The sequence below is a fragment of the Adiantum capillus-veneris genome, chromosome 12, assembly GCF_014529385.1.
Source record: "Adiantum capillus-veneris isolate H3 chromosome 12, ASM1452938v2, whole genome shotgun sequence".
Classification (NCBI taxonomy): domain Eukaryota; kingdom Viridiplantae; phylum Streptophyta; class Polypodiopsida; order Polypodiales; family Pteridaceae; genus Adiantum; species Adiantum capillus-veneris.
Genome location: NC_140942.1, coordinates 75,803,861 through 75,817,357, shown reverse-complemented (window position 1 = coordinate 75,817,357; position 13,497 = coordinate 75,803,861). Strand labels below are relative to the sequence as shown.

Below are 13,497 nucleotides of genomic sequence, written 5' to 3'. Positions count from 1 at the left end.
CAAATCTATAATTTAGAGATAAACTTCAAATTTTGCAGGTGGGATTACACTAAATTGATTGTTTTTCAAGCATTCGGCTGTACCATACCTTTTTCCAAACATTTTAGAGGCAAATTTACTATATTTGAAGGTTTTTGCACTAAACTTCTCTGCACTTTGTAGATCCTCTAAACCTTAATTTATGTTCTCTAACCTTTGTTTTTTTTAAAAAAAATGCTCTTAAGAGCTTGATTTGAATTAACTCAAAAAGAATACATGCAGACCTTGGCATATCTTTTGCACAAGAATCTCCAACCAATACAACATTTGCACACTGTGACCCAAAACATACCTGAACATTTTTGCAAGTACACTATATTTCTATCAAGTTCTTCTTCTCAGCAAGCCGCTTCATCTTCGCTTGCTTGATAAAAGCCATTCACAATTAGAGATAAATCTCAAATTTTTAAGATGGGATTACACTAAACCTAAGTTTTTTCGTCCAATCATTGTGGGTGTTCTGACATTCAAATTAAATCTTACGGGTGTGTGGCCCTTCCGCGAGAGAGAGAGAGAGAGAGAGAGAGAGAGAGAGAGAGAGAGAGAGAGAGACCCTTTTCCTTGCACCCAATCCACTCTCTTTCTTTATTTGCCTTGGTTCCCCCCCTCCCCAAGCCCTTTCCTTATGTCACGTAGCAAGGGCCTCCAAGGTGCATTAGATATAGTTGAGAAAATTTATAGGTGGGATTATACTAAACATATGTTTTTCTTGAGCACTGGGGTAGGGTACGCAATAGATTTTTTCTATTACTCAATAGTCCATTATCTATACTCATTATAATGGAGTTTGAAAAATTAGAGGAAGGAGATGACCTCCACGCGTTGTTTTTTGGTTGATTTGCATGGCGTGTTGGATCAACGCCGAAATTGAGTTGTTGAGTCCCTATCGCCCTTCTTACCACATACACATTAAAGAGCCTTTGACAATTGAATGAAGTAGTTCAGATTCTGTGCGATTCCATCCTTTTTCAATGACCTACAATAATCAAAATTGTATGCCTGACAACCAGTTGTCGGCCAGTGTGTGTGTGTGTGTGTGAGAGAGAGAGAGAGAGAGAGAGAGAGGGAGAGAGGGAGATCACATAGACTGTGCAAATCACCTTTTTGCAACAAAGTGTAGATTGTAGTAGTCAAAAGTGTGTGTGTGTGTGTGTGTGTGTGTGTGAGAGAGAGAGAGAGAGAGAGAGAGAGAGAGAGAGAGAGAGAGAGAGAGTGCTCTGCTACTAGCAAGTAGATAGAGAAAGAGAAAGAGTGAGGTGGTCATCAAGACCAAGACCAAAACCTTGATCAAGATAGCTACTAATGATCATGTCGAGGCGAACAGGGGACAAGCACTGTCCATTTGTGGGGAATGCTTGGTAGTAGAAGATGGGTGCTCAAGGCAATAGGTGTGCATAGGTTTGCTTCAACCACTAAGATTTTGGTTTGGTAGCAAGAGAGTAAAGAGTTAATGGCTTAGGTGGGAGCAGTCGTAGCCAGAACTCGGACAAATTGTGCGTGCGTGTGTGTGTGTGTGTGTGAGTGTGTTTGAGAGAGAGAGAGAGAGAGAGAGAGAGAGAGAGAGAGAGAGAGATGTAGGAGCACATTCCATTGTCCAAACTTAAAGGACACATTCTTCTCCATGCTCTCTCTCACCCCCTCATTAGCAGCGATGGCACTTCCTTGTATATTAGAGCACTCTGAGGGCTAACATATTGAGAGATATTTATCTACAAGCTATGATGGTGATGTAGTAGTTGAAGCAAAAAGTTAAAATGGGTCCTTTTCTTGAAATGGTGAATAACAAAAGACCTTAATTGGGGATGCAATAATGTAGAGCATCTTAGCATTGGATGCATTTGGGATTTTCCTATGGCTATCAATGGTGTTTTAGCTTCTAGGAGCCATTGCCGTTAGCTTCACATATTTGGAGAAGCTCTAGATGTTTTACATCTATCGTAAGGCATGTGTGTGTGTGTGTTTTGGGGGGGGGGGGGGGGGGGGGGGGGGGGGGGGGGGGGGGGGTGAGTGTGTGTGTGTGTCCGTGCACGCGTGTGTGTGTGTGAGAGAGAACATAGTTTTTAACAAAATAGGAACAATCCAAAAAGGGACATTGGTGTTTGTGTGTGTGTGTATGTGTGTGTGTGTGTGTGTGTGTGTGTGTGTGTGTGTGTGAGAGAGAGAGAGAGAGAGAGAGAGAGAGAGAGAGAGAGAGAGATTGTTATCTTCCTAGAGTGATTGCAAGGACTATGGTTTCATTCTCCTCACACGTGGGCACAGAGATACACACACACACACCTACCTATATATGATTTTGTGTGTGCATGTGTGTGTGTGTGTGTGTGTGTGTGTGTGTGAGAGAGAGAGAGAGAGAGAGAGAGAGAGAGAGAGAGAGAGATCCAATACATACTAGTTCAACTTATGTACTGTAATACTCGATGCACTCTATACATGTTCACTTTATTCCTAGGTGGTTGATATCCATATACATATGTCCTTGTTTGGAAATTCATCTTATCTATTGTAGGACAACCCTTTATCCTAGCATTTTCCTCGTCATATATGTTCTGCATGAGGTTCTGTGATCGACAACCAAGAGCCTCTAACTATGACAACACGTAACTCTCTCTCACTCTCTCTCTCTCTCTCACTCTCTCACACACACACACACACACACACACACACACACACACACACACACACACACACACCGAGAAATAAGAGAAAATTGACTACGCTTGATTTAGAGTAATAAATACACATAAAATTCTTTTTTAAAAGTTCACCAATGCCATGAAATCGGACCATTTTATAGACAGCCATAGAGGTAATCAATCAACATACTTGCAATTCTTTTTGAAAAACTTGCCAATGCACTTTGCACTTGTTTACTTCAGTGCTAGATGCTTGATGTTAATATAGACATGCCCTATTATGTTCTATAGCAACGCCCACCAAGCAAGACTAGTTTCTTGTCTTTGTAACAAGCATCTGTATCTCTTGTAGCCAATGCTCCCCCTTTTTCATTAGCAAAAAAAAGGAGAGGCATCACTAAGGCATCACCCCTTTGGGGCAGGCCAAAAAGAAGAGTTCAACACTTTAGCAAGACCTTAGGCTGGGTTCAGTAGGCTGGGTTCAAACCACGAGGTGGAAATCTCTCCCACAGGGGCACGAGGATTTCGCGGGAGGGGTTGGTTGGCTGCAAAGTGAGGAGATCTTCCTCTGGGCCCGCCAAATTTATTTCGACCCACCCCCCCTGAAGAGCTGCTGGCTCTCTCAACTACTTCTCACTTTTCGTTCTTCAACCTACAATGCTGTTCAGATGAGACGGAGGTAAGCATGAATCAAACTTCTCTTCCTCCAAGCTCACAAACCAAGCAATGGAAATCTCTCCTATAGGGGCGTGAGGATTGTGTGGGAGGAGCTGGTTGGTTGCAAAGTGAGGAGTTCTTCCTTCGGGCCTGCCAAATCTGTTCCAACCCCCCCGCCCCCAAAAGAGCTGCTAGCTCTCTCAACTCCTCTCACTTTTCGCTCTTCCACCTGCAGCGCTGTTCAATTGAGACGGAGATAAGCAAGAATCAGACTTCTCTTCCTCTGGCTCGTATGAACCCAACCTTATGTAAGCCAAATAAGACGTGGAGCTCATTTTATATATGTCCCACGATATTGTCGGGTAGTGGCAGAGGAGGATACCTGAGCATCGTGGCCTTCGATATAGACGATGCTGCATCTTGTCAATGGCAGATAACGATCCCGTCTCTCTCTCTCTCTCTCTCTCTCTCTCTCTCTCTCTCTCTCTCACACATGGCGACCAGCGAGCGGAAGGTAAGCCAGAGCGGCGCGGGATCAGCCATTAGTGGGCAGCAGCAGGAGCAGGAGGAGGGGGAGGTATGGCGGGAGGTGTTTGAGTGGGAGGTGGGATTTCCTGTGGAGGAGGTATGGCAGTTGACAAGCGATTTTGGAGGGATGCACAAGTGGGCGCCCACGTTGCTGGCTAGTTGCGCCATTGTGGAGGGCACGCCGCAGCAGCCGGGCTGTGTTCGGCTGGCGCAGACCCACCCGCCCAACCCAAGCCACGCCCGCGAGAAGCTTCTGGACCTCGACTCCGCCTCCCACAAGCTCTCCTACAAGGTGGTGGGCTCCTCCGTCCCCTTCTTCGTGGGGCTCACGCCCTCCTTCAACCTCATTCCCACCTCCCCTTCATCCACCAAAATCGTGTGGAGCTACGTCATGCAGCCCCTCTCCTCCATCGACCAACCCTCTCTGCGCAACATTGTCCTCACCAGCCTCTACGAGGTCTGTGTCAAGGACCTCCTCCACACCCTCTGTTCCCGCCACAAAAATGCTTAGATAGCTTTTGAGGTTGTGCTCTCCTAAAAGAAGGGCAAGATAGCCTGGACACTAGTTTGCCTTGCTTGACGGGACGATTTCTTATATGTTCCATGACTTTGCCAAACTGTTGTGGGAATAATTTCGATAGCGGAGAATTCTGCAAAGTGGCCTTTTTTAGCAGTTAATACAACATCCAGTTGAAGTTGCCAAAGTTGATGTTTTCCAAAACTTTCTTTCTCGATCTCCACCATGAGAGTCTTTTCTACCTTCAAAAGTGTGCAAGCATTTTCCATCTTTGACCAACATTTTTTGTTTCTCAATGCTTTCATATAGTGTAGGTAGACCACTGCAGGTAGACCACTGCAGCATGGCACTCCTCCCATACCCACAAGTAGTGTATCCTCCAAATTTTGCGATTGGTTTGTTTTTGTGACTTTTATTGATGATCACTCTAGGCATGCATGGGTGCATCTGCTTAAAATAAAGTTGGATGCCTTTATGTGCTTCAATAAAATTTTGCTCATAACTAAAAATGTATCCTGCTGTATTGTGGTCACCCTTCGTTTTGATGGAGGAGGGACTATATATTGAAGCAATTCAATGCATTTTTATTGAGTTGAGATAAAGGACCAATGTACTATGTTGTATACCCCTCAACAAAATGGCACCGTGGAGAGAAAAAATAAAAGAGATGATCCAATGCATGGTCAAGTGCCAAGCTTTGCCACATGGGTTTTGGATTGAGACTCTTATGTGTGTGGTGTATGTACTAAACAAGTGCCTCGCTAAAGAATTGCACTCTTATCACTTTATACGAGGTTGCACATGGCAAGAAGTCATCTATAGGTCACTTGTGTGTTTGTTTACTTGGTTTATATTTGTTGTTTGAAAAACAATGTTAAAAATTAGATGATAAGACTATGAAATGCATTTTTGTTGGGTATAGTCTAAAAAGCAAAGGCTATACGTTATCCTATTCTCACACAAAGTGTATCTTCATTAGTCAAGATATTAATGCTTTTGTGGAAGAGTAATTTTGAATTCAACCCTTGTTAGCATGTACCAAGAAGATAAATATGAGTTGACAAAATGTGTATGATACATTGTCATCTCTGTTTAATTATGATAGTATGAATGTAAGTTCTAATGAAGCACATGTGCAACCTTGTAGCTATTATAAATAAGCCATTTTTTGATGCAGACGTAATTGATGAAGACATGCCTGAAAATGAGTAGGCTTGAGAATTGCCTAGATGAATGATGAAAACTATGCTTGATAGTAATTTGGGTACATGTTTGTATTATTGTTGTCATTCCTATTGTTAGCATGCCTCTTATGCATTAGATTGTTATGTTTTGGCTGTGTCTAGTATGCACGATGAAGAAAATTCTTTGTCATTTGATAATGCAAAAAATTGAAAAAATTGGTTGGTACAATGTAGTATGCGTGTATTGCTATTGTGAAGAATGGCACATGGTCTGCGTGACTTGTCCTTTGGCAAAAAACGCCTTTGATGCTAAATGGGTTTTCAAGTTAAAACATAAGCCTAATGGTAGTGTTGATTGTTGTAAGGCTAGACTTGTGGAAAAACGATATGCTGAAGAGAAGGGCGATGGTTTTTATGAGACTTTTGCTCCCACTTGTTGTATGACGAGTGTATGACTACCATTCTGTTGGATGCGAGTTTTGTTGTATCTAGTTAATAAGCCACCTATAGAGCTTGCATGTGTGAAAACTATCCTTTTTAGATCTATAGAAGAGAGCTTTGTGCTGTGCAAACCTTTTTGTATAGCAAGTAAGCTTATTTTGTAGCCATATTCACTAAGTGCATTGGCCTTTAATTGAGGCCTAATGTAAGTCTAACCTAAATATGGTTAAGCTATCAAGAGACCCGTGAATGGATCATTAGTTCATGCATCACAAGCTACCGATTGCCCTTAAGATTAAGCATTGTTAGCAATTCCTAATCTCACACCAGATCCTCTTCACTCCTCTCTCTACTAAGCTCTAATCTACACACTAATTGCTCGTAAAATCACTCAATTTATGTGAGATATGTTCATGGGTGTTCCCTTGAGCCACTACTCTCCAAATTGAAGTCAAGCTTAGAACACACTACTGTGTGTACATATATAAATAAGGTCTTAATTGAACATTTATAATAAATTATTTACCTTAATAAGCGATTGCCAATTCCTTTCTATTGCAAGCTCAAGTTTGTGTATGCAGCTCTTAATTGAGCGTTTATAATAAATCATTTTCCTTAATATGTGATTGCGGATTCCTTTCTATTATAAGCTCAAGTTTGGTGTGTAGATGTGCCTCTTGACTACATGACACACAACATTTAATATTTGGTTTTTTTTTGGGGGGTGGGTGAGGGGATCGACGGCTACGAAGTGGAGGACGTGATCCTTAGGCGCACTAAACCCATTCTGTGGTGGACTAAACCCGGTTAGCACAAAAATTGAGGCGCGCTAAACCTGGGCAACACAAAAATCAAGGCAACCCAGAGGCTTGGCCGGCCGGCTTTGAACCCACAGCCTCATGCCCCAAGATTTGAGACAAATGGGCCAACCACCTCACCCTCGCGTACATGATGTAACCCAACCCGTTTTTATGATTCTTTATGGTAACTCAACATGCTCTGCCCAGGTTTAGGGGGTATAATTTTTGCGCAGGTTTTGTTTTGATGTGACAATTGCGATTACGACTGCATTGATATTTGTGTGTGGATTTGAAAACCGTGGATCCCCTCACCACTTTGCATTAAATTTTGTGTTCTACTTAGTCCTGACGGTGTGCGTGCATGCATGCATGTGTGTGTGTGTGTGTGTGTGTGAGAGAGAGAGAGAGAGAGAGAGAGAGAGAGAGAGAGAGAGAGAGAGAGAATGATCATTAGCTTTTTACTCGTGCATGCATGCTAGTTTGAACTTCTGCACAATTTTTGGTTGCCCATCTTTTGCTTCAAATGTAATTGCCTTCTACTCATAATAGCATGTAAAAACTTCTGTGTGTACTTTGTATGTTAAGAGCGGTCACTAGAGCTCATACATGCCCATTTGAAGTTCGATTTGAAGAAAAAATTCGCCTTCTATAGATTAATTCCAATTGATGTTCGAGAAAGTCTCTTTTAGCAGCCGTTAGTCGAGTTTCCTCCTTGCAAAGTAGCAAATTGGAAATACTACCAACAATTTTGAAATTTGTAGATTTTTTGAACTGTGTTCTCACATATTTCATCAATTTGTAGAGGTAAGATGAGGATGCCATCGCCGCCCATGCGTCCAATACGCTATCTCCCCCTCGCTTGTAGTGAGCTCTTATCTTTTCTATGTACACCAACGCATGCCTTCCCTGCTCGTTCTGTCCCTGGAAGTCGAACAACCTCGGAATGGCTCTGCTGGGAAAAACTCTGCATTTTGCCTTTCTGCAGCGGCCATACGCCCTCTCTCACACAGAAATCAAAGGTCAGCTTCCTTCCACTCTCTCCCTCTCTCTCTCTCTCTCTCTCTCTCTCTCTCTTTCTCTCTCTCTCTCACTGTGCTTTGGCATATCTGGTTTCTTCTTGTATCAGGTATGGGGCTTCAAGACGGATATGATGGGCCTACACGGTGTCAGCCCTGGTGCCTTTCGCTCTTGACAGTTTCAGCATGAGTTAGAATCCGTTGCAGAAGCTGAGAGTATCTCGCATCCGTGAAGTCCTGGCTTCGATATTCTTTGCTCGCCCATCGGGCCTTGCTTCCCGCCGCTTCCACAGGGTCCGATGACTAATCCGTATTCATGAGGATGTGAAGAGCATCTCAAGAGCCTGTGTTTGAAGATGGGAATACTGTTATTGGTCGGCGCTGTTGCACTTCTGCTGTAGTTGATGCGCAGTACTATTGCACAGGTTTGTATTTATTTTTTACATACATTTGCGCTGTATCTATCTTGCCTTGCTTATGCATTTGTATTTTGTATATGTAATTTTGCATCGGATTGTAGGGTAGTAGTAGAAGCTATCGAGGTGGGTTTGCTGGGATGAAGCTGCAAGCAGTTGCTGAGATGGGCTGGGACGCAGTGCAAGCATTAGCACTTGGAGGTTAATTTAACTAATTATTGGCTTCAGATAATGTCAAGGTTTAGATAATGTCGAGGTTTCGGATATGGAATGGGGTCGGATTGCTTTGGCTTTGCTTCATGTCCTTTTCTATATTTATTTGGTGTGGATTGTAGTAAATGGGTTCAATAGTCTGATCATGACGTAAGGGGAAGCTTTGATTGTTCTCTTTAGTGTTGAAACTGTTAAGAGTACATCCGGTTTTGTTTATTCTTATTATCTATGATACCAACTGTCTGATTTGACTTTGCAGATCCGCTGATGAAAGATTTTCTCGAGTAGCTACACACATATCTGTCGATCTCAAGCCCTCAGCTTGGCTATTTGTACAGCTCTAACACCATGTTTAATTCTGGTTTGTGGCTGCTGAAGAAGCTCAAGGCTGCTCCTTGTATGCACCAGTTGACGTTCACTGATGAAGCTAATATCCAGGACTGTTTTCTCTTTAAGCTGAGTGAGGAGAAGACTTTTAAGTACTTCAAGAATGTTTTGCTACTTTCATGTCCTCAATTTCGCAAGGCACATCTTGGAACAGTATATGAATTTTCCTTTTAGACTTCCGTGATAGCATCTTTGATGCTTAAGATTGGTTATGTTTTTTATATTATTCACTCTTTTTGCTCGGTGACGTGAGAATTAGCAGCCTTGTTTCCAGCCCCTGCTGTCTTGTGCTTATGGTTAGTGTTTTGTATGTAGTATGTGTCAAGTTCTTTCTGTCCTTGAGTATTTTTGTTATACCTCTACATGCAAAGCAATAGAGCCTTTTATCTAAGACTTGCTCTCAGTTTATCGGGGATTTGCTATGATGTCTACTCACTAGAGATTAAAAAAAATAGAATGAGCATTAAAACGAAGTACTCTTTTACTGGATAAGCTGTGATGATGACTATATACCCAACTATAGATACACGTCCTTTATGTTGTTGGGTGTTCTATTCTGAGCTTATGGGATAGGGAAAGACAAATGCAAGGCGGAATTTAATTGCACTCGCGGATAAGTTTGTTTGATAATTTCTTTTGAATTTTGTTTTGTTGCTAATTTGTTTCCAAACTTAGGATAGAATCTCTAAGCAAAATAGCTCTTTAGTTGTCATAATTTTCCATTTAATATTTATCAAAATTAAGAAGATATTATTGTACACAAACTTAATTTTAATATTATAAAGTGGACAGGTTTATATTATTTTTGAGAAACATATTCTATCCTTATTAAAAGGATTAGGGTTTTAAATTGCACTAGGTTTTTTTATGGAGTCAAGACGTTTTAATATTTAAGCCTAAATTTAATTTTTAAAACTTTTGATAATATAAAAATCTCTTGAAAAAAACATGTCGCCCATGATAAATGCACTATCCTAGTAGGTATTTGTTAATTATAATTTAGGTCATTTTATTCCGATTTATTGTGAGATGTTCAACTCACTCTTAAAAATGAAATAAAATAAATACTACTTACTTTCATTGCTACCAAGACAGGTTATAAAGTCGCCCTAAAAAAACGTGCTCTCTTACTTTAAAAATTGCATCATCTTATTGCAATCTCTCTGCTTTGGTTTCTATGCTGAACGTGAGGCATTGGCTCTCATCATAGAAACACATGCACTATTGCTCTCCACTGCTTCTCTCACAGCTCCTATATAAACAACTATCTCTAGCACCATATACATATGCTATTCCTGAAGCCTAAGCTCTTATTGCTCATAGTTGCTTGCAATTCTAGCTTTATATACCTAATACAATGGATACTCCCATGAATGGTGAGTATGTTGTTAACAAGATTTTACTTGAGCTGTGTTTACTTTGAGCATGTGATCTCGAGCATTAACATGAGCATATGTTTGTAGATGTTAGTTTTGATGATGCACTGTTTGAGCCCGAGCGTGTAGAAGCACCTTTGTTGCAAAGAGAGCTTGTTGAGAGTATGAAGTGTAACACTGCTGCTGATTTTTCACCTTTGGCTCGAAACCTCAATCAATCCTCGGAATCTTCCCCGCATAGCAAAAAACTTAGCCCAAGAGGAAAGTTGAATAAAGCCTCTTTTTCAGCTATTAAAAAGGCATTGCTCGCAGTCAGAGGTAATCCTTGCTATTTTCCTATTGATTCGATAGAGTATATTACTCACACCTATGGTTGTTTTTAGGTAAAGCATCTAGGTGCTTGGCAGATACCTCATTCTCGTCACCTCTGATAAAAAATATAGGTGAAGAGAAAGACGAGCCTAATGCTGAATCTTTCACTTCATAGTTGGCCATAACCCCAACCCTAAGAAACTTAGTGATCTCCGAGTTGTCAGAGACTGCAAATTTTAGATTTGCCTTGGAAGGCAAAGTGCTATGTAATTATGGTACTTATAAAATACCCAAGTCTAACTTTGGTAGATACATGCGTGCAGACCTCCTTGATAGAGAATCTCACCATACTGTGACTTTTGTTGTGACTGAGATATACCTCTCAGAGTTTATCGAGGCCTTTGCTGTCCATGATTACGTGCACATCGAGGGGGCATGTGTAAAAAAGGTTGTTGCAAAAGACGGTGGTACTTGCTTGTGGGCTTTGTATGCAGATGCAACTACTTTGGTTGTTAAGGCATAGCCTTTTGAGTGCTGCCTCTACCTTTATCCAGAAAAGAAGATCAAAGAGCTGTTGGCCCAAAGTTGTAATGCTAACGAGTCGGTGTCGACTGTTGTGTTCATTGTCGTCAAAATAGAGAATGCAACTAGAAGTGATGGCACTCCTAGTTTTTGATTGACGATTGCTGATGGGCCGTCAACAAGCGATCGAGCTAGTGTAAGTTTTAACCAGCCTTTTAAGTAGTAGTGCGTATCTTTTTCTCAGGTTTGTGTTTATGGCAGCTTCTCTTTGTCCCAACACGACACCTTGACTATCAACTTATGGTCAACGAGGTCAAAGAAAAGGGTTTCTACACTTGTGTTGATCGTAACATCAACGTCTTCAAGCACCTATCGAACACTATAAGTGTCGTCGATGCTACAATCTTGTGTCCATTGCCTCCTTCATTGGCTGATGTCTTTTAAGAATACTTGCATAAACAAGTCTCTAATTTAAGCTTTGGGAAGAAGGTAAAATTTTTGATTGCATATCAAATAAAAATCTTTATAATTCTCATTGGTAAATGTGAAATTGGTAGGTGTTTGGAACTTTGGAGATTGTAAGTGTGAACAACTTGGATGTGGAGTTTTCTTGTGGCACGTGCAAAGGTTTGAATGTAAGCCGCCAAGCTAGCAACCCATTTTGCTACTCTTGTGGAAGACAATCTACAATCAATAAGCAACCAGTGTTCCTGCCAAATTATATCCTCAAGATGGAGAGGCTGTCTGTGTTATTTTACAAGGTGCTGTAGTCGACTTTGTGCTTGGATTCTCTCGTCCATTTCTGCATCTCTTTGAGCAAAGCTTGGTGGATTTAAAATCTTCGCTCTTTAACTTTAAGAAAGCTGGTTGGTTCACTATTGACAAGTCGGGTCAGGTCATTTCTTTCAAAGGTGCCTAGTTGTGTTTCTCTTTGTTACACTATCCTTTTTGTAAATGGCAAGCGATCTCATTTTGTGGGCAGAAAGTAAAAGATTGTACCTTGATCCCATATTTATATGTAATTTTTTGAACAACAAAGATGGTTTGCTAAGCTTACTTCACCTTTTTAACTTGAGCCTCTCTTTGCAATCTCTTGAGTCTAAAGTTGTTGATGTTATTGTGGAGCAAATAGCATTAAGAAATGAAGACATTTTGAAAATTTGGGTGCATCCTTGGATCATAAGTCTTCAATCGCACTCTTTTGATCAAAGAGAATTTATAATATCTCTCTTGTCTAGTCGCCAATTCTCAATGATGTTGAGCGTACACTTGGTTAGTATAATGTGCAATATGTTTTCTGCTGCGTGTAAACTTTACTTCTACCAAGGTGAGACTATACGTGAAGCTTGCTCCTTTGCTGCGCATGACTGTCCATTTTCTTCCACTTTGCCATCTTTGGTTGTGCTGAGTTTGCATGGTGAATTTTTATGGTTTCCTGGTGGTTTTGACTGTCCTTAATGTAGACGATGTGTATGGACTAAAGAGGCTACCTTGTCTCTAGCTACTCTCATCGACAGCCATAATGTTGCTGTTCAGCAAGTTGCATCTATTTTCTTGAGTCTATACCCCAACACCTTTACCCTTAAGCAAGTCACATCCAAAATTTACAATATGTCCAAGTCATCTCTAACACATCAAAGAATCTCTACAGTTTCATCTAGTCGAACTTCACAATATGCGAAGATCATCGAGGATACCCCTTCTTTTGATTGTGCTTCATGTGGTTCACTTATGTTTCATCAAAGTTTGCATGGCATGTCAAAGGTGGAGTTATTGCTTTTTAGAAAAATAAAATCAATCGTGGTGGTTGACGATAAGGTGCTTCGTGTGTGTCACCCGTGCAAGGTCGCATTGAAGAAACAAGAGGAACCACTATTTTGCATGAGAAGAGAGATGACTTTTAGTGTCAAAACATCTAGTGTAGAAAATTTGAATTTAGTAGAGAGTCGTCTTGTATCTTTACGCATACCATTCGCACAAATTCGAGAACTCAACTTTGAAGGTCAATTTGGTTTACGCGGAAGCATTGTGAATGTAATGGCAGACTTGTCAAGAGTACAAAGAGTGTTGCCACGCTTCTCCAGTGATCAAGCTTCAATCTAGTTGAAATTAAACGCAAGCTTGATTATGATCATGCCTACTTGAGTGGCATTGTGCGGCCAAATTGTGTACTTCAAGCTTTGGTTGACCTACTGAGCGCTTCCTTGTACATTGAGCATGGTGTTTCTATCGATATGTCTTGGTCATCTAGTTTCACAATCCATGCAGATGTGTGTCGCAGTCCACACCAAGAAGATCTTGAAGACGAGAATGATTCTACGGATACTTTGGTGCACGATATCTACTTCGCTCAACAAGTTATGGACCATAATTCACAAGTTGCAAGTATAGCACCTTGTGAGGGATTCAGCCCTCTAAGCATTTTCGATGACGAATCTTGTGAGGAGTTGTCATTC

At 41.1% G+C, this 13,497-nt stretch overlaps 1 protein-coding gene across 1 annotated transcript; it reads left to right on the top strand.

Annotated features, from left to right (window-relative positions):
* Positions 1–3,725: 3,725 nt before the first annotated feature.
* LOC147445971 (uncharacterized) lies at positions 3,726–4,714 on the top strand. Its single transcript, XM_086526140.1, has one exon. It carries the CDS (start codon positions 3,823–3,825, stop codon positions 4,366–4,368), a length of 546 nt encoding a protein of 181 aa, XP_086382266.1. The 5' UTR covers positions 3,726–3,822; the 3' UTR covers positions 4,369–4,714.
* The last annotated feature ends 8,783 nt before the right edge of the window (positions 4,715–13,497 follow it).

Bases quoted from the DNA above. Each gene is read 5' to 3' on its own strand.
- LOC147445971 (XM_086526140.1), top strand. From the start codon at position 3,823: ATGGCGACCAGCGAGCGGAAGGTAAGCCAGAGCGGCGCGGGATCAGCC.